The sequence below is a fragment of the Melitaea cinxia genome, chromosome 28, assembly GCF_905220565.1.
Source record: "Melitaea cinxia chromosome 28, ilMelCinx1.1, whole genome shotgun sequence".
NCBI classification, from domain to species: domain Eukaryota; kingdom Metazoa; phylum Arthropoda; class Insecta; order Lepidoptera; family Nymphalidae; genus Melitaea; species Melitaea cinxia.
The window spans coordinates 824315-851876 of record NC_059421.1 but is presented as its reverse complement, the minus strand read 5'-3'; the positions used below and the strand labels follow the sequence as shown (position 1 = coordinate 851876).

General features: G+C 39.9%; 1 protein-coding gene across 1 annotated transcript; it reads right to left on the bottom strand.

The window, feature by feature from the left end:
- Positions 1-27335, bottom strand: LOC123667383 (EH domain-binding protein 1-like protein 1). Its single transcript, XM_045601292.1, has 24 exons — positions 27223-27335; positions 26457-26552; positions 25125-25236; positions 23732-23913; positions 22462-22579; positions 21857-22378; positions 20965-21098; positions 17906-18041; positions 17183-17249; positions 16707-16818; positions 16423-16600; positions 14693-14813; positions 13443-13567; positions 12439-12609; positions 11703-11785; positions 11175-11260; positions 9669-9764; positions 9068-9162; positions 5166-5294; positions 5013-5111; positions 2316-2401; positions 1606-1729; positions 1000-1064; positions 1-253 (listed from the first exon to the last, which is right to left on the bottom strand). Exons 1-24 carry the CDS (start codon positions 27324-27326, stop codon positions 175-177), a joined length of 3120 nt encoding a protein of 1039 aa, XP_045457248.1. The 5' UTR covers positions 27327-27335; the 3' UTR covers positions 1-174.
- Positions 27336-27562: the final 227 nt, after the last annotated feature.

Genomic DNA, 27562 nt, shown 5'->3' with positions numbered 1-27562 from the left:
CGGTAGTCATAAAAGTTTTTACAGCACGTGCTACTCGCACGACGTTTGCTACACGAGTGAGGCACAAATAAACCGTACATATTTACAAGAACACGCACACATACGCGGATCGTGTCAATTACATTAATATATCAGTGTGTGTAAGCTGTAAGCGTGTGAGATATTAGCCCTTATTCATTGTAAGATACAGTTGTTTTTCCTTTGTATTTCAACGTTTGATAAGTTACGTTGGATCTCGTCGTCTTCTGCTATCCTGCATGAAAAAAAAAACAATACTTTATGAATTTTGTGATATTATTAAAATACTTTTGGTGACATTCTTGTGAACATAGTAAAACAGAATAACTTAAAAGGACACAGTTTATATATTCGATATTAATACGTGTTACTATAACTTATGTAGTTTTTTTTTTCAACCTCAACTACAGACTATGAAGAGTATCAGTCTCATAAAATTAAAATAATTGTGTTTGCAGGCAAACGAAGAAAAACCGCCTTCAATTATATCGACAAGTTATACGACGTAAGTAGACAAAAAAATTGTCGAATAAATACGCATTATTAAAGATTACTCCAAAAGTTGTAATCAGATCTCAATGAAATATAAAATGTGACCACATGATAAACATCGGCTTTCGATTAAATTAAAAATCATCAAAATCGGTACACCCAGTAAAAAGTTATGCGGCTTTTCGAGAGTTTCCCTCGATTTCTCTGGGATCCCATCATCAGATCCTGGTTTCCTTATCATGGTACCAAACTAGGGATATCTCCTTTCCAATGAAACAAGAATTATCAAAATCGGTTCATAAACGACGGAGTTATCCCCGAACATACATTTAAAAAAATATACGGTCGAATTGAGTAACCTCCTCCTTTTTTTGAAGTCGGTTAATAAAATATGGATACAATTTTTTTTTTACTTTCACGGAACTTTCTGGTATTTTCTATTAGCAAATATTCTATGTTACTAATGGAAATAATATGGACAATACTTACGCTTTTTCCTGTTCGTCCATTTCTTGAACGAGTCGATCTCTTTCGTTTACCGCTGACAGTAATTCCTGATAACACAAAATTATATTTAGCACAAAATACTGTTATTAGCGAAATTTGAATAGAGAGGTTTAAAGCTGATGTGCGAAATAGCAAAATTTGTACTAAGTTGGGCGGAGGGAGGGTCTTATAAAAGTGGCGGACAACAAGAACGAGAAGGGCTCAAATAAGCGTGAGATTCGTGTGACGTAATTTATTGATGGCCATTTAAACTTAAACCTTTCCTCCAACACCTCTGGTGTAGTGGGGCGTGTAATCGCCTAAACATCGGCTTGCGGGTTCAATTGTCGCTCGGGATGGATGTTTGTATTTGTACTACTATCTCTTTCCGGTTTGGATGTCTGTCCTTGTGAGCCTCCTCACCGTACCTCGGAGAGCACGTTAAGCCGTCGGTCCCGCTTGTTATCATAAATATCAAAGTGGGGAATATACTATATATCAACCAATCCACATTGGAGCAGCGTGGTAGATTAACCTCCAATCTTTCGGAGATAGAGGCCAATGTCCAGTAATGGGATGTTATAGGCTGAATCGTATCTGGATTCGTACCTGTAGCAAGAGTCTCTCCCTTCTTTTCTGTCCTGGAGTTTTCCTCCACTCCTCCACTCCTAGAGACAAGCGAAGCTCGCGCGCTAATAGTTCACAGCGACGACTCAGATCCTCTTCTTGCTCACTGTTAGGGAAAAACATAATATTATTACACTTCTAATTTAAAAAGTATAATTTCCACGATACTTTTCATTTACATTGCAGGAAAATAAAATTGAGATGATGACTATTTCTTATTCCAAAATTACTGTAATGTATGAACTAGGCAACTGATACTTTACAGTTTTTTTGAATACTTTTTGATACGCAACGAAAGATATGGATGATTTCACCTCTTTTCATCTTCACAAAGAAACATAAAGGTACTAACACACGGTAGTATTTATATAAAGATTATTAGAAATTAAACATTCAATTTCAAAGAATAAAAAGTGTGATCTCCGACACGCAATTGGAGTAAACTCCTTATCACCGTGACATTTAAAAAATATGTCTCTTTTTCGATAAAACGTCAATCAGCATCACTCAGCTCAGGGTTACTGCTTCACATGATTTCGTCTAATCTCTCTCCATTTTTTTTCACTACCTAGTATCGTTTTTTAAGGAGTTAACTCCAAAAAAATCAACTATTGCTTATTTGAATATATCAAAAATAAAGAATAAACATAAAAGTGACGTTATAAAAAAACAGGTTTTAAGTTATAACTTACAGTATATTGAGTTGCATTTGTCGCCTTAGCAGAGCGTTCTTCTTGTTGACGAGATTGAACCACTGAGACATGAGACGGTCTTCCTCCTGGGATTAATAATAATTTGATGCTTAAAAAATTTACACTTGCTAGAAATATCTTGAAATAGATATCTATACTAGATAAAAATCAAACATTAAATATATTTTAATGCCTTTAAGTTTAAAATTTCAAATTATCCCAATATTGAGGGTAGATACAAACGAGAGGCAAACAAAAATAAACTGTATAAAACCATTTCTAAGCCAATAACATAATATCAGACAACTGGAAGCAGTAGTTTAGATACTTTTAACTGAGGTGGGGCACAGCAAGAAATTTCCTGCTCAAAATATAGAGCAGCCCGACCGGGGAAGTACCTCGACCTTACAGAAGATCACAGCTAAATAATATTGTTTTCAAGCAGTGTTGTCTTCCTGTCGGTGTTTAAGGTAACCAGAGCTTCTGGGGGGAACTGGGGAAGTACCTCGACCTCAGAGAAGATCACACCTAAATAATACTGCTTTCAAGAGGTGTTGTCTTCCTGTCGATGTTTAAGGTAACCAGAGCTCCTGGGGGGGGTGGAGGATAGGGTCGACAACGCGTTTGCGATGCTTCTGATGTTACAGGCGTTTATGAGTTACGGTAATCTCTTACCATCAGGTGAGGCATACGTTTGCTTGCGATCTAATTACATTTAAAAAAAAAAAGGTACAACGTTTACAACTGAACTAAAATTAGCTTAGCTTAGAAATAGTATTCATGTTTCGTTTAATTTAATATTTCTCCTCGTTTCTATCTGTATATATTTTACATGTTTTATTATTTAATACTTTACTTATATCTTACTAAACTACTCAACTACTCGATATATAATTGATATACCAATGAATTTCTATTTTTGAAACATTAACTACGTTTTATTTATGCTGAAAATAGTCAAATTTTACATTATTTAATCGAACTATGCTCATTAAAAGTCACATAGATAATAACTATATTTTGAGGCTAGCTCACACTATTTATTTAAGATATACATTTCACTATCAGAAAACTGGATAACTTAGTAGAGTAATTTAGTCCAGTCAATTTGTTTTTACTTTTTCGACTACTGGCCATATATAACTCAATTTTTTTTTAACTTTATTTATTCCAAACTTACTATTAAACTAAAAAACAAAATAACTCTTAAAACTAATATAACCTATCAAAATATTAATCCATGGAAATGTTATCCCATTGTTACTTGAGTTTAACAATCTTGTTGAATTAACCTCAGTGGCTGAACTACGACAAACCTGTGTCACAGCTTCAGTAAATCTGAACTTGTTTTGTTATCGGAAATTATTAACGAAACACACTTTTACAATATACTCAAAAGAAAAAAAAAAAAAAAACAGTATTTTGTTAGATAAAGTGATTCAGTTACAAAAATTCTCGCTACTTGATTAAATTTATTATTAGTATAGACTATTAATAAGCTATTTTGCTTAAATAAATAATTTGTTGCATCGTGTGAACTAGTCTCTATGATAAGTTGATTATTTATACAAAATTAAACACAAAAAATACCGGGTTTCGAGGCACTTGAAAACATGCATAAAATACATGAGACCATTTCATCTGAAAGTATTATAATAATTATTATATTTTTTATTATTTGTGTTTGAGTAAACTAACACTATTATTATTATTTTAATTATTTAACTGTTCGGCATCAACACATTGTACTTCAAATGTGGCTCATATCAGCTCACACGCACGCACACGCACGCATACGTACGTACACGCACACACGCTCATACACGCTCACACACACTTACACACGCTCACACACGCTCACACACGCTCACACACGCTCACACACGCTCACACACGCTCACACACGCTCACACACGCTCACCCCGCACCCACCTCGGTGTCGTCGGCGGCGTCCATGACCCGCCGCAGCTGCTTCTCCAGGGCCGCCGCCCGCTCGTCCACCGCTCTCTGTTCCCTCTCCAGCGCCGCCAGCTCACACGCTCACACACGCTCACACACGCTCACACACGCTCACACCGCACCCACCTCGGTGTCGTCGGCGGCGTCCATGACCCGCCGCAGCTGCTTCTCCAGGGCCGCCGCCCGCTCGTCCACCGCTCTCTGTTCCCTCTCCAGCGCCGCCAGCTCACACGCTCACACACGCTCACACACGCTCACACACGCTCACACCGCACCCACCTCGGTGTCGTCGGCGGCGTCCATGACCCGCCGCAGCTGCTTCTCCAGGGCCGCCGCCCGCTCGTCCACCGCTCTCTGTTCCCTCTCCAGCGCCGCCAGCTCACACGCTCACACACGCTCACACACGCTCACACACGCTCACCCCGCACCCACCTCGGTGTCGTCGGCGGCGTCCATGACCCGCCGCAGCTGCTTCTCCAGGGCCGCCGCCCGCTCGTCCACCGCTCTCTGTTCCCTCTCCAGCGCCGCCAGCTCACACGCTCACACACGCTCACACACGCTCACACACGCTCACCCCGCACCCACCTCGGTGTCGTCGGCGGCGTCCATGACCCGCCGCAGCTGCTTCTCCAGGGCCGCCGCCCGCTCGTCCACCGCTCTCTGTTCCCTCTCCAGCGCCGCCAGCTCACACGCTCACACACGCTCACACACGCTCACACACGCTCACCCCGCACCCACCTCGGTGTCGTCGGCGGCGTCCATGACCCGCCGCAGCTGCTTCTCCAGGGCCGCCGCCCGCTCGTCCACCGCTCTCTGTTCCCTCTCCAGCGCCGCCAGCTCACACGCTCACACACGCTCACACACGCTCACACACGCTCACCCCGCACCCACCTCGGTGTCGTCGGCGGCGTCCATGACCCGCCGCAGCTGCTTCTCCAGGGCCGCCGCCCGCTCGTCCACCGCTCTCTGTTCCCTCTCCAGCGCCGCCAGCTCACCGGCCAGATACCCGCCGTCCGACCGCTGCACCCACCATACAGATTTAGTACACTCTTTGAATATTTAGCTTTCGACGCCACCCCCCCCCCCCCCCCCCTTAATTACTCGCCCCCCGCTTTGGTTAAAGCGTGTAAGCGATTAAACACCGACGAATGCATTTTCGATTCCCGCTCGGGATGGATATTATTAATTACTAGCTATGCCCCGCGGTTTATGACGCGTTAAGTTGATTATAATATAGCCTATATCTATAATATATATAAACGCGAAAGGTCACTCATCACGAAATCTCCGAAACTATAACACCTACAAACTTAAAATTTGGCAGGTAGGCTCCTTATAGGACGTAGACATCCGCTAAGAACGGATTTTACGAAACTCGACCCCTAAGGAGGTGAAACGGGGATTGGAAGTTTGTATGAAAGTCCTATGTTTTTGAAGAGACTTGAAATTTAAAGGGGAATGCCCATACGTGGTTTCCTCCTTCCACGTCGTTGTGCCTAAACCAAATTAATATTAAAAATTAAGTTTTTAATTTACACTAGCCATTATAAAATACTTAGCCATAACTTCGACGGATAAGAATCCACATATTAAGCAGTAATTTATTCATTTCCGTTTTACTCGCAATTCCCAAGTATTTTTTGTTATTGACATTTGAATCCTCAGTATTGCCATTTTCGTACGAGCGTATCGACTCACCAGAGTATAATCGATACACTTATATTTATTTTATTAAAATATCGAATTGACAGTTCATAATAACATGTTAAATAATAAAGAAAATCAATTTTTATTTGATAATTATATGAGTTTATTTGATTAATCTATCTGAAAGTATCCTGTTTTAGTGTTTTGTCAATCATAATCGATTAATCGATCTACAACTGGCAACAATGCGACATTCACTTGAAAGATGTCAAATAAGTCAAACGTGAAACTGTTTCGTTCCACGTGACATTGGCGAAATGATATGTGTCAAACTGACACAACTAAAAGCCACTAAGCAAAGAACTGTTTCGTTTTACTGACGTACCTAGAGTATATGCAAACTGAAGCATTAACTTACTTGCATTCAGATCATATTCAAACATTTACAAATAGTTAAAACTTCAAATGTAAATAAAAATACAAAATGAATGAAGAAGGGTAGAAAACCACTTTTGTTGTAACTTTTTTTTCATTTTACCCGTCGAGCTAGAGAAACAGCGTTTTTTTTAATTAAATGTACACTAAGGAACCTACAAAATGTTGTAAATATCATCATGGCACAAAATTTTTCAAAGCGAAACTAAAGTCCATACTGCGGTGGGCATTCTCCTTTATGCTCTATAGATGGTGAGAAGGTGTCCAAATAATGTATCTTTAGAAATCAACCCCTTTTTGGGGTTAAAACGTGGGATAGTAGGTTGGCTCACTGATCACGAAATCTCCGAAACTATAACAAGTACAAACTTGAAATTTGGCAGAAAGGCTCCTCATAGGGCGTAGACATCCGTTAAGAACGAATTTTACGAAATTCGACCCTTAAGGGGGTAAAACGGGGGTTGGAAGTTTGTGTGGAAGTCCCATGTTTTTGAAGTAAGAGACTTGAAATTTAAAATGTACGCTCTTTAGATAGTGAGAAGGTGTCCAAATAATGTATCTTTAGAAATCAACTCTCTTTTGGAGTTAAAACGGGGGATGGTAGGTTGACACACTCATCACGAAACCTCCGAAACTATAACAGCTAAAAACTTGAAATTTGGCAAGTTGGTTCCTTATAGGGCGTAAACATCCGCTAAGAGCTGATTTTATGAAACTTGACCCTTAAAGGGATAAAACGGGGGTTGGAAGTTTGTATGAAAGTCCTATGTTTTTGAAGTAAGAGACTTGAAATTTAAAATGTATGCTCTATAGATGGTAGAAAGGTGACCAAATAATGTATCTTTAGAAATCAACTCTCTTTTGGAGTTAAAACGGGGGATGGTAGGTTGACACACTCATCACGAAACCTCCGAAACTATAACAGCTACAAACTTGAAATTTGGCAGGTAGGTTCCTTATGGGGCGTAAACATTCGCTAAGAACTGATTTTACGAAAACCAACTCCTAAGGGGATAAAACGGGGGTAGGAAGTTTGTATGAAAGTCTTATGTTTTTGAAGTAAGAGACTTGAAATTTAAAATATATGCTCTATAGATGGTGAGGAGGTGTCCAAATAATGCATTGTAATCTATATATATAAAAGAGAAAGGTCACTGACTCACTCATCACGAGAACTCAAAAACCGCTGGATGGTCTATCCATCCAGGTTGGACAAAGATAAAGTTTGGCAGGGATGTAGATTATAGTTAGCAGACGTCCGCTAAGAACGGATTTTACGATATTCCATCGCTAAGGGGGTTTAATTGGGGTTGATAGTTTGTATGAAACATATACAGCCTGAAAATAAAACCAAAAATGTGATGTATAGAGAGGTTTTATAAAAATAACTATTAAATTATACTAAATTGTGCCTTTTAAAAAGTTACTCAGTTTGATAAGCATTTCAAGTGACTGAAATAAAAAAAATATTTGCGTTAAACATCTTAATACTAATACATATCTTCATAACCACGAGGACGTAATCGCGGGCATCAGTTAGTGTATTATAAACAAAGTCCCCAAAAGTGTATGTGGTCGATTCGCTCAAAATTTACTGAACAGATTTTCATGCGGTTTCACCATTGTAGAGGGCTCCATCATTGGCAAGAGGAAGGTTTACGGAACGGCTAAGCCGATTTTGATGAGAGTTTTACTGGAAGTTTGCCGGCAAAACTTTGTGACACACTAATCTCAACGCGGGCGAAGCCGCGGGCACAGCTAGTTATAGTATATAAAAAGAAGACGACGAAGTGAGTATATAAAAATTTATCTAAAATTTAAAAAAAATTAGGGGTGGGCTACCCTTAACATTTGGGGGATGAAAAATAGATGTTGTTCGATTCTCAGACCTACCCAATATGCACACAAAATTGCATGAGAATCGGTCAAGCCGTTTCGGAGGAGTTTAACTACAAACACCGCGACACGAGAATTTTATATATTAGATCTTGGAACATTATTTTGATTGACTTTCCGTTGTGTGCTTTGAATTGAATAAAAACGATATGCATTAGATATAGTTATGTTGATATTGTATGTTGTTATATGGAGATAAACCTCCAAGAAAACATGACTTGTCTCTGATAGTTTAAAATAGATTAGTTTTTTAAAGTAAGATATCTTTAGATTTTGAAAATATTTAAAAAAAACTAGTTATGCGATTATGATGACGCCGCGTTGGCACAACGGTTACAGGCATGGATTGTACCTGTTGCGCTGGCGGTTGCGGGTTCGATCCCCGCACATGACGAACATATGTATTGGCCATACAGGTGTTTGGCGTGATCTGGGTGTTTGTGCAGTCCTTGTGGGTCTCCCCACCATGCCTTGGAAAGCACGTTAAGCCGTTGGTCCCGGTTGTTATCATGTACACCTGATAGCGATCGCTACTCATAGTAGGGAATATATCCGCCAACCCGCATTGGAGCAGCGTGGTGGATTAACCTCCGATCCTTCTCCTACATGGGAAAAGAGGCCTATGCCCAGTAGTGGGATATTACAGGCTGAAGCATAGTTATGCGATAATTTTGACTGAATTCTCACTTTTGTAAACAAAATCACTGTTCCATTGAACGCCTTAATTATTTATTTAACTGACAAAAAGTCATAGCAAAATCTAGTTTTTCATACAAAAAATATAATATTCTAAAACAGTTATATACATTTCATACCTGTTCAGTATCAAGATCGGGAGAAAGTCGCTCGACTAGCGCGGAGAGTGGGTTCGGAGAGGTGGGAGAGTCTCGACTCTCCGAACCGGCGTGTTCTGAAATAAAAATAAAACATAAATTTCTGTAAGTTAAACTAATAATAAAAGATATAAAATTCTTTTTATTTATTATTTTTTATCATTTTAATCAACTTAAAAGTACCTTTAATAAAAATTTATTTATAACAGATATTTGTCGAATGTCCAATATCAGATATGTGTATGTAATGGTCAAGTCGAAGGCATTTTAGAAGTAAGGACTGATGAGAACAAAATTTTATGCCCTAATTACTGAATATGTCTAGCAGAACGAGTCTTGCATTAAGTTTATATGTTACATGACTTATTACTTATATGTAAATGACACATTACTTATATGTTAATAACACATTACTTATATGTTAATGACACAAACTATTCTGTGCGTACTAGAAATATATTTAAAAAAAAGGGTACCAAAAAAAATTAAGGTAATTCAAACAAACTAAAAACTAATATAAAATGAGATGGATAAAGTTTGTAGAGGACAGATCACAAAAAATATTAATAAGCTACTAACTAACCAGATCCATCAGGGCTCGGTGCGCTCTTCCTCGACCCGGGACTCGAAGGTACCGACTCCGGCCTCGAAACTAAACCTTCTAATTGTTCCACACCCGCTTTAATGGACAAACACGTGGTTTAGCACTTTTAAAATGGAAGTTTAATAAACAAGGCGGTTTGTTAGTTTTAAATATATCACAAAAAGCATAGTTGATTAAAAATATTATATTAGAAAAACTCGTGAGTTCACGCCATTTTTTTTTTTTGGCGCGAACTTAGGAAGGCATATGTCAAGCAGTGGACTGCGATAGGCTGAAGTGATGATTAGAAATGCAAAGTTAAAATTTATTTTTATTAAATATAAATATATTTAGGCAAACGCATCACAGATAAGTTGCCTAAAATTACGATTCTTGTTTACTGAAATAAAATAAAGACCCAATCATCATCATTACAGCCTATACAGTCCACTGCTGGACATAGGCCTCCACAAGTTTACGCCAAAAATAACGTGAACTCATGTATTTTGCCCATAGTCACCACGCAAATAAAGACCCAATTAGTAACAAAATCACAAAATAGGTGCAACTTCTACAAGACGTTTTAGGTATACGAGGTGTGTTCGACTGATTTGCAACGATCAATGTTATAAAAACTGCATCGCTGGAGAAGGTCAAGGTTATATATATACCAAAAAGTGTTTTTTTTTTATATCTTATAACATAACACGGTCGTCCGTTGTTATGTAAGCAACTTAATGCTTGTGTAAATATACATAGAAATAATACATATATATATAAATATATAAAAACAAATATTACACCCAGACTCAGGCGGGAATCGAACCCGCAACCCGTGGCACAGAAAGCACTAAAACTGCGCCAACGGGTTAGTCAAAATTTATGAGAAGTGCTTTGAGGATTGGAAAAAGCGTTGGCACACGTGCGTTATATCTGAAGGGGAATCCCCCTTTGAAGGGGACAATAAAAATATTGATGAATGAATAAATATTTTTTCATAAAAATATAAAGTCACTTTTAACTGAGGTATGGGAAGTTTATGGAAGCAGGAAAGTTCCTGCTCAAAATATGGAGCAGCCCGACTGGGGAAGTACCTCGACCTTACAGAAGATCACAGCTAAATAATACTGCTTTCAAGCAGTGTTGTGTTCCTGTCGGTGTTTAAAGTGACCAGCGCTCCTGGAGGGGAGGAGTGGGTGGAGGATAGGGTCGACAACGCGCTTGCGATGCCTCTGGTGTTGCAGGCGTTTATGAGCTACGGTAATCGCTTACCATCAGGCGAGCCGTACGCTTGTTTGCCAACCTAGTTGCCTATATAAAAAAGTCTCTTTACATTTTGAACACACCTCGTATAACATAGTTAAAAATATTTCGTCCTAAACCTTGTAGTAAATGAATGAATGAAAAATGAAAGTATATGAATGTGTTAAGAGACAGTGATTGTGTGTTAGTTTTTGGTGACATACTTTATTTTTATTTTCCTTTAGGTAGAAACAAAAATCTTACCAGCAGCCAGTTCATCCAATACAGATTGCTTGCTGATTATCTCCAAAGTACCACGGTTCCGAGATGGGGACAGTGGAGATGTAGGGCTGGGGAGAAAAACGCGTAACACTTGTAACGACCAACTAAAGCGAACTCTACCGGTTTACTTAACCGGTAGGTTGTTTAACTAAACCGGTAAAGTACCGGTAAAATTTGGTTCGAATTTGTAAAATACGGCACAATCATCGCTCATCATCACTCCAGCCTATCGCAGTCCACTGCTGGACATAGGCCTCCCCAAGTTCGCGTCAAAAACGGCGTGAACTTATGTATGTTGCTTATAGTCACCACGCTGGGCATTAATGTTGGTTGGGTTAGTCACGCCGAAGACGCTGTTGTCTTTGGGCTGTGTATTTCAAAGCCAGCAGTTGGTTGGTTATCCCGCCATCGGTCGGCCTTTTAAGTTCCAGGTGGTAGTGGAACATAATGCTAAAGACATATATTTTTTAAGACGAGTTATAAAAGTAACAACGTGTATCGCTGCCTCACCTGACGAGGCCGGCGCGCGCGTCCGCGATCAGTCTCCGGGCTCGTTCTCGTAATGTCGCTTGTCTTTCCTCTTCAGATAGCACCTGTAAACACAAAGCCTACTTCTCACTTCTGCTTTTTTTTTATGCCACTAGGTGGGCAAACAAGCGTACGGCTCACCTGATGGTAAGCGATTACCGTAGCTTATAGACGTCTGCAACACTAGAAGCATCGCCAGCGCGTTGCCGACCCAATCCCCAATCTCTCCAGGAGCTCTGGTCACCTTACTCACCAACAGGAACACAATACTGCTTGAAAACAGTATTATTTTACTGTGATCTTCTGTAAGGTCGAGGTACTACCCCAGTCGGGCTGCTCCATATTTTGAACAGGAAATTCCTGCTGTGCCCTACCTCAGTAAAAATCAAAGTAAATTTAATGAATTAAGTAAATGTTATATACTTTACTTATTAACTTTAAATCTTCTAACTAAACTTCCCAATCGTCTTCAGTAACCCAGAAAATAAAACTATTACCAAGTAACAGAAGATAGGAAAAAAGACTCAAAATACAAACACATGCCTATAGCCTTTAACCACGAATACCCCTTTTGAAAATAAGATTTTAGCCAAAAACCAAACCGGGGACAGACACAACGTAACAATTCATACAAATTAACAATGATTTAAGCACAAGTCACGATGAAGAAAAGTTCTGGCTGACAATTGACCAAATTTTGGAAAACGCTAAGCCTTACCTTCTTCGGACTTCCTGGGTCTCCGTTCCTCAATCCGTTTACGACCTCTTTATCATCGCCATCTTTCGACCCTTGTCGTTTTATCCTTTCCTTATCTCTCGCCTCTCTTTTAGTAGCCTCGAGCAATTGTCTCGCTTTCTCTTTTAGCTCATCGTGTCGTGATAGTAATTGCTTTTCAAGCGACAAGCAAACACACATTCGCACCAATCGGGAATGAAATGAAAATATATTTTTTTATTAGTGATGTATGATTGTTACTTATATTTAAATGTGGGTGGTAAATTATTTTTATGTTATATGTATGATGTAACATGTAGTTTTATAGCACGGATCACGAAATTTGACCCTGATCAACGATTGACAAACTAAAATGTGTCCTGATGTAAAAATATTTAATTGCCTGTATTTGTATATTACTTAAATTTAATTCTTATAATATAGTCACAAAACAAGTTATCAGAACCAAAATATTAGTATAAACTAATTTTTGAAACTTGCTGATAAGCTATAGTTTATCTTAATGATATTCACCCTTTCAAGTGAAGCTTTCTTAGAATCGTTGTGATTTGAAACCCGATAAAACGAAAATGGATCACGATAAAGAAGGAAATATATAAATGTATAGGTGAGAATGAGATAGAATACATTCTGCTTAAAATGCGTAAGCGACGCGTTTTACATGGCGCTTACGACCTTTTGCAAGAAACCGTGATCATCGTCGATAGAACAAATCACAGCGACCTACTTTGCTACGATTTTTCAGAAATTTTTACATAATTTTTTAACAATAAAAAGTCAATTCAGGCTCAAATTTCGTTAAGACATCATCTTTTCAAAACAAACCGTATGACACATATTTCAATCAAATTAAAATGACTTATATTTTAAAGTTCAAACGAACTCAAAAACTCAACTCAACTCACTTATAATCTACACTAACTCAACTCAAACATGTATTATGGAAACACAAAGCCACACCACACACGTAATCGATTATAACTCACCGGAGTCGGTTTCGGTAGTTCGATCGCTTTGGAGTCAGTGCCGTTGGTGATCGTTTCTTGTGGGGGGGAGGTCAGTGGGTCAGTAGTAGCTGGTTCGATTTGAGGTTTCTGTTCTTGATCTGTCGCTGAAGATAATATCATTTTTTATTTTTATTTTATAATATTTTATTAGAATGCTGTAAATACTTTATAAATCTCCTACTAGTGGGCAAAGGCTTGTTTTCTATGAAAAGTGGTGTAGTGATTTTAAAATTTTAATTTATCAAATTTAAATATCTTATTTTTTTTTATTCGGTTCACAAATTGAATGATACAATACAAAAAAAAGGTTTATGTGTGTAACAATTTGAAAGGTGTACAATGTTCATTCTAATTACAGTGAACACAGCATGCAATTTTGACATGTTCAGCTTAAACTAATCACAAAATATTAAAAAACTATTTAAAAAAAACTATTTAACCAATCTATGAACGACATTCTTGGCCGTGGCCAAGGAGCCACTGAAAATATCAAAGTTTGGACATAAATCATTATAGGATGACAGAATTCTATATAAAACCGAATGATGTCCAATATTAGTACGAAAATGCGGTAATTGAAAGCTATACATATTTGACAGACGACTACCAGAACGTGGGATCTTAAAATAAATTTTACTTAAAAAGTTTGGACAGATCATTAAACCATAAATAAAGTATATTATATTATAAGTCCGTTCAACGAGAAGAGATACCAAACGTAAACAAAGCCCATCATTTTTTCGTAGCGACGACGGAACAAACAAAATACAGTCTATCTCTTTCTATCTTGTTTGTTTGCTATCTGCTGCACGTCTCTCTGCAAGGTCGAACGATATTTTAACTGGCTTTGAAAACATTCGGACCTTTGATTTTGTATTATTTATTTTTATTTCATTCTGTGTTTTTTATATTTTGATAATTATTATTTAAGAAGTATCAAATCTTATATACATAATTATATTTAATTAAGTAATTATCAAAATATAAAAATTTTTGCATTTTAAAAATTTGTGTAAGTAAAAAAAAAAGGTTGCAAAACCCTGCTTAGTTGAATGACCTCGCATTTTGTTTGTTTACGTTTGGTATTTTGGCTCGTTGAACGCACTTCATAATTTTTATGTATTGGATACTGTCCAATGCCAGATAGCTTTAAAGGCAATCAATGAAAAAGACTAATAATAATAATATTAATGCATTATTAAAACAACAATATTTGTCTCAGTATTTACCAATGACCCCATTTCCAACATCATTAGTGTTGTTAACTTGAGGTTCCTCTTCATCATCAGAACCGAAGGGGTCTGTCAATTCTTTGCGAGTCATTAGCTTTTCCGGTCGAGCTGGGACTGGCTGGAAATTAAATATAAAAAAAAATGTATACAAAAAGTTATAAATATTATAATATTTGACCTGGCAACATCGGTGCAGTCCTATATTGCCATGTCTACAGATATAATAATAGAAAAATAATTATAAAATGAAAACGTACATACGCACTACATAAATACGATATTGATTTTTAAATTTACATTACATAAATGAAATGTGTAAATATAAAACCAATGATAATTTAATTTTACAACTTCAACGCGTTTCAGCGTCACCATACCCTGTTGTAATTTTCGTTAAGAAAATGGTATAAATTTTCCTTTGTTATCTGAACTACAATATAAAAAAAAATTGCAGTCGTTTTTCGATAAACACTAATGTTAAACAGTATCAAGTCGGGCTAAGATCTAGACTAGGAAAAACCGAATTATGGGGTTTTTCGGTGTGGAGGGCGGAAGGTGTAGGGGAATCTATACAAGGTAACACTGCCACACTTCAAAACCCCATGGTTATGGAGATATCCATGGTTAAAGTTGTGAGATTAGAGGAAGAATTTAAGGCTATTATAATATCTTGCGCTCCGGCGCTGCGGGCAGTGCAATCCATGCGCCGTTTCGCAACTTTATAAGTTATTTTCGAACAGGAGTACGTAAAACGATCTCGACTCCAAGATCAACAAGCGATACAACTTGCGGTAACCATGCTTAGTTCCGTAGCTTTCAGATGTTATATTCAAATTTCGCACTTGATATTAACATTTCAGACGTTAAGTTATAGTTTTAACACGGTTTTATTAACAAACGATACAACTGGTGTTCAACAAATATAGTTATTACACCGTTTATAGACATAGTTTTGTTACTAAAAAAAAATAAAAATAACCCTAACCATCTAATTTAAAAATTACACCGTTTATCGACGTAATTTTATAACAGTAAATAAAAATAAAATATATTTAATTACAAAACATAACATAAAACAAGGCTGTATGGTTTAAGACCTTTGCCTTTACAGTTATTTAAACAAAAACAATGAATTTATGCTTACATTGTTTTGGAGCGAAACGATAAGTGGCCTGTCATTTTTTATTAAAATATCTATTTCTCAGTTGGTAAAAATTAGTGGTATCGTTTGTTAAAAAACCGTGTGAAAACGTTAAATTAACGTGTGGAATGTTAAAATCAAGTGCGAAATGTGAAAATACCATGTGAAAACTATGGAACAGAGCATGAGTAACGTAAGTTGTATCGTTTGTTGATCTTGGAGTCGAGATCGTTTTTATTTTGAAAATAACTTATGAAACATGAAAAAAACGTGTCAAATATGAAAATAGCGTGTGAAATGTGAAAAAAACGCGCGTGAAATGTGAAAATAATGTGTGAAAGCTGCGAAATTCTTCTTCTAACCTCAAAACTTTAACCAATATGAGATATGAAGAATATGAAGAATGAAGATACAATGATATCTCCATAACCATGGGGTTTTGAAGTGTGACAGCGGTACCGGGGTAGCGTTCCCCACCCTCCCTCCCCCCTTCCCCCCACGGTCCCGAAATTCGGTTTTTCCTAATCTAAAGCTTTACCTCAAGTCGATTTTGAAGGAGCATTAGAACAAAACGTAATGTAATTACCTCGGGCGGAGGACGCGGCGCTTCAGCGAACCAGCGAGAGTTGGGCCTCTCTCTGTCCCTGTCCCGCTCCCTCGCCGGAGACAGCATCTTCCCGAGGAGGGTCTTGGAGTGCAGCAGCACGTCCCGGATGGCGACCTTGTCCGGCGAGCCGGGCGAGGCGCGGCGCTCGGGCTGCGACCTGCGGGGAGCGCTCAGCGTCAGTCGGAGCCGGGCGGTGACCCCCGGGCGGTGCCCCACCCCGGGCGGTGACCCCCCTCCCCCACCCTCACCCCCAGCGCACTCACCGCGGGCCCCGCGAGCGGCGCGCCGCCACCTCGCGGCTGAATAGCTCGGCGGGCAGCGCGCCGTCCGTGTCGTGGCGCCCCACCAGGTACGACGACTCCGTCTCGTCGTTACCTGCACGCACGGGGAACAGGCGCTTTAGACCGCACGACTAAACGTTCTACGTCTTTCTAGCTCCGTCCAACTTATATCTTCCTCTCAACTTCCGTTCGCCTCGCCCGATCACCATTTTCGTAACGCTACCGTCACGCGATCATCAGTTTACTCCCGAAATCAAGTGCGTAAAATGTTTTACTTAAAAAAATATGTGATCTGACTGTGATTTTTTTAATAAGTTACGAAAAGCGTGATCGGACGGAGGCGAACGAAAATTAAGAGTGAGATATAAGTTAGATGGAGCTAAAGAAGTTTTACGTCAGTCGTGTGGTCTAAAGCACACTGGGTTTTTTTAATTAGTATTAGGTAATTGGTGACTCACCAAGTTGTTCAACTTGTAGCTCGTTCCCGGTGAAGTAGGCCCGCAATTGGAAGAGATATGTCATTATCTAAAATAAAGTAGTGCACATTATGAATTTCACTTTATATACAGTAGTACATTAATTTAGTTTTAATAATAGTAATATTAAACGCTCAGAACGGTCCAGAATTTTTTTTCTGTGTCGAGGGTCCGAAAACACACACAAACAATACACAAGCACAAATGCCCAGACCACGACAAACATCTATGGCCAATACAAATGTTTGTCATCTGCGGGGATCGAACCCGTGAGTGCTAAGCGCAACATAGTGTTGTGACCGCTGAGTCAACGCGTTGTCAAAAATATCTTTACCATACACACACACACACACAGTCAGATGACTGTGACAGTTCCTAAGATAAGCATCAGAAGTGACGATGCAAAAAAAATAGGAATAAAACTACGAGGGGTTGAGATGAATGAGGATGAGATTAGGTTCAGAGTGGGGATAAGAGTTAAGGCAAGGTCGGAGATGAGGACGTAGGCATAGGGGGGGGGGGGGGGTAGTCTAAGAAGGCTGCAGCCCGGAGAACTATATATACGCACCGCGAGCTTGTCCGGGGCGGGCGGGCGGCACACGTCGGCCACCGTCAGCACCTGCGCGATGCCCAGCCGCGCGCTGGCCTCCAGGGCGGCGCGCACGTTGCTCTCCGCCTGCAGCCCGGAGAACTATATATACGCACCGCGAGCTTGTCCGGGGCGGGCGGGCGGCACACGTCGGCCACCGTCAGCACCTGCGCGATGCCCAGCCGCGCGCTGGCCTCCAGGGCGGCGCGCACGTTGCTCTCCGCCTGCTCCGCCTGCAGCCCGGAGAAGTCGCTGTCGGTAGAGCACATCTTGATAATCACTAATGGTCGTCCACTGGTCGAAATTTGACCACAATTCATTTGTTATAGCTTTGAACATTATTAAGGTTCTGTTGTCAAAGACTACACTTCCATAATAATGTTACGAACACACAAAGAAACTAGCGCCATCTAGCGGCAACCATTGAAACCACACAAAGACAGCGATAGCATGAAACTCTCTACTCAATACTAGATGGCGTTAGAGGAACTACTGTGGAACTATATAGAAGTATAGTCTCGAAAACCGGGTACATGCGCGAACTTTCCAGAATGGTCTGGGCCTTGTGTCGGCCGATATAAATAGCCGCAGGTAGGCGAGCCAGGTCAATTCAGTTTGAGCGATCTTCGAGGCGACTTCAAAGTGAAAACTAGTGATCAAGAGTGGTACCAGCGAAACCTACGACATTGGCTACGACTTAGGACATCGTTAGTGCTTAGTGTTTTAACCTAGTGCTTTGTGTTGGACCTAGCGCTAGTGAATAAAGTCTCCAAAAGAGTCAGCAGGTCTTTCTCTCCAAATCCTTCGAACCCTAACACGTAACAACTGGTGTCGGAAGTGAGATTTGGAGATACCATTGAATCCGAGAGAAGACTTCAAGGAGGGCGTCAGGACAAGGGCATAGCGAGCTGCGGAGGCCACACCCACTGGGGACCAAGCTCCGCCCACCGTGGGCCAAGCCCCGCCCACCGTGGGCCAAGCCCCACCCACTGACCCCGCCTATCATGCCTCGCCCACTGTCCACACCCCCCGGCCCCGCCTACTCGAACTCAGGCCCCACCTACTCGAACTCAGGCCCCACCCACTCGGGTTCAGGCCCCGCCCACTCGGGCTCAGGCTCCGCCTACTCAGGCTCAGGTCCCGCCCACTTTGTCTCAAGCCCCGCCCACTGGATCCGCCCACCTTGCCACGCCCACCAGCGACACCGTAGCTTCTACAGACTCTCAAGTTGCTCTTCAATTAGGAAGTTTAATTAAATTAATGGAGCAAACAAGTTTCAAATTGCAAGAATCACAAGAGCAACAAAAGGCTGAAATTCGTGGTGCTCTGTAAGAATTACAAGAGCAACAAAAAGAGCTCCAAGAAAAAACGCTTTGGGCTATAAAAGATGTTAGTGACGCGGTGACTAAGCTTCGAAAAGATGTCGACGTAGTGGAAGAACGAGTTACCGGGTTAGGATTGGATGTTGAAAATGTGAAAACCGGCCTCACTGAACTACAGAAGAGAGTAGTGCGCCTTGAAACCACGAGAGTCGCGATGTCTAGTGGAAGTACCGGAGTGGCGCAAGGACCAAGAGTGAAAGTGCCTCCGTACGACGGCACTACTCCATGGAACGCTTATCGTCGACAATTCCAGACTGCTGCTACTGCCAACGGATGGACGGAAGAGCAATGCCTGACCGCTCTCACTGTTGCGTTCAGAGGGCAAGCTTTGTCGGTTCTGGAAGCATCGCCACATACAGGAAACGGGTTCCAAGACTTGATGAAGGCACTTGAATCCCGATACGGGGAGCGACACCTGGAGCATGTGATCCGTGCCCAACTACGTGACAGAGTCCAACGCTCAGGAGAAGGACTACAACAATGGGCGTTGGAAATTGAGAAACTCGTCAGGAAGGCACACCCAGGAACAGACACTAAGATGGTGAGAAGGATGGTAGAAGGATGGTAGACACGAATATTGTTCAAGCATTTGTCGAAGGAATCAAAGACCTGGAGGTAAGAGCTGCAGTGAGGCTTCGTCACCATACCTCGTTAAAGGAAGCATTGGCGCATGCTTTGTAGGTCGAGGCTGTTCGCCATGACATACGGCAGACCTATAAGATCCGCGAGGTCTCTGAGGAAGTCAAGGAGGTCAAGGCTCCTACGAAGAAAAGCTATGGAGTCACGTGCTACAAGTGCGGCGAAAGGGGCCATCTTCAGCTCAACTGCCCGCAGAAGGAGACCCAGAGGAGGCAAGGATGAAAAGGATCGAGGAACAAATAGAGGAGCTGAAGAAGCAAGGGGCTTTATCCCCTACCCGGGATCAGGGAAATCGAATAAAAGCCAGGACTAAGGGGCGAGTACTGGCTGACGCGGAGGAAGCCCCGATAACTGTTATCTCCCAGGCATGCAGCGGGAATAGTCTTGCGATTCAGGGGACTATTAACGGGACGGATTGTAAAATGACTCTAGACACAGGAGTCTCTAGAACAATAGTGAACCCAAAGCTGGTAAAAGCCACAAGGGGACACAAGAGGAGAATTGACTGAGAGCATCTCTAAGAGGGGAGTAGTGTTACGAACACACAAATAAACTAGCGTCATCTAGCGGCAACCATTGAAACCACACAAAGACAGCGATAGCATGAAACTCTCTACTCAATACTAGATGGCGTTAGAGGAACTACTGTGGAACTATATAGAAGTATAGTCTCGAAAACCGGGTACATGCGCGAACTTTCCAGAATGGTCTGGGCCTTGTGTCGGCCGATATAAATAGCCGCAGGTAGGCGAGCCAGGTCGATTCAGTTTGAGCGATCTTCGAGGCGACTTCAAAGTGAAAACTAGTGATCAAGAGTGGTACCAGCGAAACCTACGACATTGGCTACGACTTAGGACATCGTTAGTGCTTAGTGTTTGAACCTAGTGCTTTGTGTTGGACCTAGTGCTAGTGAATAAAGTCTCCAAAAGAGTCAGCAGGTCTTTCTCTCCAAATCCTTCGAACCCTAACACGTAACAATAATAAACAAAAGAGTATATATACGTGTGTGTGTCAAGTACAGTGTGTAGAATATTTTTTTTAAATAAATTTTTTAGAAAATATTAGCATTCTGCAGTTCACATCACATAAAGTTTAAGTGTGCGAAATTTTATAGAAAGAAAGTAAGAAAGAAATGATATTCGCAAGATACTCACATCAAGTCTGGCCGGAAATGATGTATAATCGCGCAAAAAGCGAGTCCAGACCGGAAGCTAGTGGTAAGGTTGGTGACACGACATGCCGGGTACTCACTTGTCACCCCACTACACCACTCGAGAAGATCTTGGACCTGGATAAATTGACTATTTAATAACATATAAAAAATAGCTAGAATAAATATTAAGCAGAAAATTTAGTACCCAAACATAACAACACTAGCTATGGTTGTGGGTTTTCAACCACCTTAATTTAAGGACAAAACATATTAAAATAGTATATCCTATAGCCTTCCTCGATACTTGGACTATCCAACACAAAAATTATTTTTTAAATCGTCTCAGTAGTTCCTGAGATTAGGGCTTTTAAACAAATAAACTCTTCAGCTCTATAATATTCATATAGAAAGATATCCTCTACTTCAATATAATCATAGAAATAGCTACTTCAATGCCAGCTAAATATAAATAATAAATTAATAATTATAAATAAATAAACAAATAAATAAATAAATAAAAAAAAGGAATGTACAAAATCGTCATTAGTGGTACAACATATGTATGTCTTCAAGTCAACGATCTTTGAGCTAATAAAATAAAATAAATAAATAAATACATAACTACACAATACACATTACACACACAGTCGTCAGTTCCTAAAGTAAGCAACTTAATGCTTGTGTTATAGGTAACAGCCGATTGGTATAGCTACATATTTTTTTTCGATAAACATACTTATAAATAATACATATATAAATATATAAAGAAATATTTATATTACACCCAAACTCGGGGTGGGAATCGAACCCACAACCCTCGGAACAGAAAGTAGCTCGGAACAGAAGTCAGTTTATTAAATCAATCTAAAAAAAAAGGTACATTTTCAACTTACTGGAGTTTTATCCTTATCCAGACCCTTCAAAGGGAACAGTTTGTCAATCTCCGCCACGGGTGTTTTATCACTATCTTCTTCATTGTCATTAGTATCTAAACTTATATTATTCAAATTAGTCTTTAACTCCAACGGCTTAAGGTTCCTTTTCGCGACCGTCTTCGGCTTAAACACAACACCTTTTAAACTGTCAACTTTTATATCCTCGGTCACTTTTTCCGGAACTATTTTCGGCGTCGACGTAAACTTCGGCGGTTCTGTTTTCATCGCTAATTTAGTTAAGTTACTGAGATATTCTGGCCTTGATTTTGGTGCATTCTGCGTTTCGTTTATCTTCAAATCTAATTCGACTTCTTTAGGTGGAACCGGAGTGGTAGGTGTAGTTGATTCTGGACTCATAGGCGCTGTTGGAGTACGGGAATTATCGAAGTTGAGACTTTGTACACTATTAGGTGTGGCTGCAATATCACTGTTCGTTAGACTTTGGGTCATTTCTTCCATTTGTTGACGGAGATCCAGCATCTGGAAAATAAAGAGGTTTATTTGCAAAAATATCTGGATTAAGTGGATTAGTTATATTTATCTCATTTGTTAATATAAGTTACCTGTCTAGTGGAATTGTCTGAAAGAGTATAGTCATCCTCGTCCAAATCTTCTAATACAGCAATGTCTGAATTATTGTTCACTGATAATAAAGAAGCCAGCGACTGCATATCTTCATCACTAATAAAAGAGAGAAGGATATTTTTTAGGTTTGAACATTTTTTTTATAACATTACTAGCTGACCCCGCAAACTTTGGTTAAAGCTTTAGATTAGGAAAAACCGAATTTCGGGACCGTGGGGTGAAAGGGGGGGGACGCTACCCCTGGTACCACTGTCACACTTCGAAACCCCATGGTTATGGAGATATCCATGGTTTAAGTTTTGAGGTAAGAAGAATTTCGCAGCTTTCACACGTTATTTTCACATTTCACACGCGTTTTTTTACATTTCACACGCTATTTTCACATTTCACACGTTATTTTCACGTTTCATAAGTTATTTTCAAAATACAAACGATCTCGACTCGAAGATCAACAAACGATACAACTTACGTTACTCATGGTCCGTTTCGTAGTTTTCACATGTTATTTTCACATTTCGCATATGATTTTAACATTTCACACGTTAATTTAACGTGTTCACACGGTTTTTTAACCAAAGGTATTATAATAGTTTTAAATTCTTTCTCTAATCTCAAAACTTTCCATGGATATCTCCATAACCATGGGGTTTCGAAGTGTGGCAGTGTTATCTTGTATAGCTTCCCCTACACCCTCCGCCCTCTACCCCCAAAAACCCCATAATTCGGTTTTTCCTAGTCTAAAGCTTAGCCAAACGTTGTTTTGCCATATATGTCATTAACCCCCTTAGCCCCCCCCCCCCCCCTTATAACTTAGGGCTATGAAAAATAGATGTTGGCCGATTCTCAGACCTACCCCACATGCACACAAAATTTCATAAAAGTTGGTCCACCCGTTTCGGAGGAGTATGCTTCGATTCCCGCTCGCAGTGGATATTTGTGTTTGTACAAACATTTATTTCCGGTCTGCTTGTTAGTCTTCATTGGTCTCCTCACCATACTTCGGAGAGCACGTTAAGCTGTAGGTTCCGGTTGTTATCCTGTAGGTCCTGGTAGTAGTTATCATGTACCCGATAGCGATCGTTATAGGGAATATATCCGCCAACCCGTATTGAAGCCTAAAGTAAGCACTGATCCTTTTTCTACATGGGGAAAGTGGTCTAAGCCTAGTACTGGGATAGGTTGAAGTGAATGTTGGAATGTACTGTAAAAATATTTTCAATTCTATACAGGTGTGTGACAATCACTCACGTGGCCTGTCCTTCACGCAGTAGCACGCAGTGCAGTGTGAGGTGTATCCTGGCGGCCCGTAGTTTCCGCGAGGTGGGCTCCAGCGATAGCTTGAGAGCCCGCTGCGCTGGAGCCAGTGACGCGTGACGCCGCAGGTTCAGCGCACTGGCTGCCAATCGCCGTCGCTTGCCAGTGGGAGAAACCTGGGCTCGTCCAGAGAACGAAGATTGGACTGATATAAGTCATATAAAATGACTAGGAACGATTAGCTTTACTAGGAATGACAGATCTGTCCGGGGAAAGCTTAACTTGAAACGACCACGTTAGAGAAGTATAAATTTCATAGAAGTCATCATTTCATTATTCATCATTTCAGCTTATCACAGTCCACTGCTGGAAACAGGCCTACACAAGTTCACGCCAAAAATAGCGCGAACTCACGTGTTTTGCCCATAGTCATCACGCTGGGCAGGCGGGTTGGTGATATTATGTACCATTCAGTGTTCCACAAAAAAGTACACATTCGTACTAATTTTATGCGTACTAGCATCTGAACTACGCCTAGGAGAGTTTACTAGATTTGTGAGATGCACAAATTTGTCTAAGGTGTTCACAAAATTTATTTGACAGCAACATTGACTTTTACATTGATTGAGTTTTTACTGTATGTTGTATTTTTTTTTTGGCACAAATGTTTTTTTTTTCTTAATAAATTTCGTTAATCGATTCCTTTTGTTACGAAATTGCTCCTCGGACACGTCATCATCCGTTTCTTTTTTTTTTAAAGTTTAGCTCAGTGTTTTTCTCACATTGAGTTCCGTAACACTTTCATTTATTCAAAGATTAGAAAAATCATAAAAGGCATTTTGTTTTTACTGGTCTCTATTTGTTAAAATTATTTATGTTTAAGATATCGTGAAAAAGACGAACTAGAGAAAAACTACATTCAAATATAGTGCAATGTAGGAACATAAAATTGCAAAAACCCTGCGGTGATGATACAAAGCGGCATCGACTGACTACAAAAGCGTTGGACCGGCTATAAGTCTTTTGAAGTAACTTTGTTTTGCTGCTTGATTAAAAAATACGCAGTTTTATAAATTATACAATGTATTTTTGTAGTTTGTAATAGAACCCATGTTCAAAGGCGACCAAGTATCGTTTATATGCAACAGTATTATTGTCAAGAGTCTTGTGAAGTGTCCAACTCATGAAATTTAAAATTTTAAACAATCGTTTTGTTTCCTGAAATTTTACAACTTTCAGAAGAATTTTCTTTAATTTTTCATTTCTTAACCCTGTCCAAAGCATTTAGAAGGCTTTACAAAAATTTCTCCGATCCGGTTAAGTCGTTCTAGTTTTGCGGGTACTTACACATTTAGGGATTAATTTCTATTGATATGTATGTACTCACGTCCTCCAACACGAAGGTCCAGTCCTTGTCCTCGAGCTCGTTAGTACGCGAGTCACGGAACAGCGTCACCGCCACCGTCTGGTTCTCCGGAACCGTGAAGATTACCGACCCCCTGACCACACACACACACACACTCATTATTTACTTATCTATATTATTAAATAATGATAAATAAATAAATTTCTCACATTCATACCCCCCCCTCCCCCCACTTGAATTTACTCCTGTGTATATTTACGCAATACACATGCACAAACGTCCAGACAACGGTAACCATCTGTATGGCCTGTGCACACAAACACAACCCAAATGTATGACATGCCATGTCATCATCATCATCATCACAGCAGCCTTTCGCAGTCCACTACAAGACATAGGCCCCCACAAGTTCACGCCAAAAATGGTGTGAACTCATGTGTTTTGCCCATAGTCATCACGCTAGGTTGGTGAACGCAGGACTGGCTTTGTCGTACCGAAGACGCTGCTGCCCGTCTACGGCCTGTGTATTTCATTGCCAGTAGTTGGATGGTTATCCCCCCATCGGTCAGCTTTATAAGTTCCAAGGTGGTAGTGGAACTGTGTCATCCCTTAGTCGCCTCTTACGACACCCACGGGAAGAGAGGGGGTATGCAATGTGCAAGGATCGAACCCGCAAACGTAAGCGCAACAGCCACCATCGAAAAAAAAAAAACTTGTATTTTTGTACTTTTGTAATGAATAAACTCAAAGCCTTCTTTAGAAATTTTAAAAATTCTTTCAAGTGGAGAATACTAGATTACTGAGTGACACGGGCGTTATTTTTACGGAAACGAGCGAAACAGGCAAAACAGTGTCGGTAATCAACGTGGGCGAAGTAAAGTGTGGAGGCGCAAGTAGTCTCATTAACGCCGGCAGTTGCGATTCAATTCATAGCTGGATAAGATATTTGTATTTGCGTGATAATTTGACTCTGGTCTGGCCGGCCCCTCCTCGTTGTTATCTTAAACACCTAATATCACTCTTGGTTGAGAATCCGTGAAATCGCAGTTGAGCATCATGCTATCTACCGTATACTTGAATGGATCAGATATCACAGTGGTTACTGATTGTGTACTAACAACGATAACATTTACGGCTAATGAGGTAATGAGCCATTCTATCAGACAATCTGAATAGCTTCTTCTGGGGGGAATTGGGGATTGGGTCGGCAACGCGCTTGCGATGCTTCTGGTCTTGCAGGCGTCTATAGGCTACGGTAATCTCTTACCATCAGGTGAGCTGTACGTTTTTTTGTCGACCTAGTGATATAAAAAAAAATACATTAATAATAATTTTAAAAATATCAGTACTTACTTCAAGGGATCCTTGAGGGACGGCTCCCATTCTAATGGTTCAGTGACCACACGTCGCGAGCGTCGCGTCCAAACTATACTTAACTTATTAGGCTTCCTGCAACAGATATTATTGTGTATTACCACTTATGTTTATACAAATAATATTGCCAATTATAATAACCAATAACTAGTTATTTCATATTTCATCTAAAATATTGAAAAAATGCATTAAAAGGTAGTGTAAAAAATTTAAGAAACGAAAAGATGAATGAAGTCGGCCAAATTGTTCTAAAGTTATTGCGTGACCGAAGAAAATAGTTTTTTTTTCTTTTCTTTATTTAAAAAGCATTGCCGCTACTGCGACTATTTCACCATGTTATTTATACATATATATTAAAACAGTTACATGATAATATCTTAAGACATTGTTGATTGAACTTCATCGACCAATTTATACAATTTCTTTGCCGAAATAGATTCTGGTTTTGTCAAAAGTGCCCAATAGTGGTATAAAACAGTTTATTAGGAAAAAAGAGTTTTATTTTATGTGTATAAAGATTTACATTCTCTACTCATCTAAATCACATTTCAATCTTCTGCTATTCAATATTTATTATTTGATGGATAATTATTAAAAAATTATGATAGCAGAATTATTTAGCTGTGATCTTCTGTAAGGATGAGGTTCTTCCCAAGACGGGCTGCTTCGGATTTCCAGCAGGATAAATCCTGTTGTGCCCTACCCTTAAAGTAAAATAAAAGAGGTATTTATTAAGCTTTTTTACCATTTCGGCGTCAGCTCCACATCAATACGATGGTAGGAGGCCGTGTACTGGAATTTCGCAGCGCGTTTGTTTACGCGCTGCAGGCGTTTCCACACGGACGCCATGTTTGTTTAATCTGAAAAAAAAAACCGTACATACTTATTATATATAGATAACTTAGTTTCGATTGTACTGGAATTATCGTGATGTCATTTTCAAGCTAGCGATACTATAGGGGAATACCCTATTGTAATAATCCAGTTAACTTTATTTTACAACATAAAGACGTTGCCCTATTTTTCGAAATGGGTGAAGTTGAATTAGACTAGCCCGTTGGCGCAGTTTGCCGTGACCTGCTTTC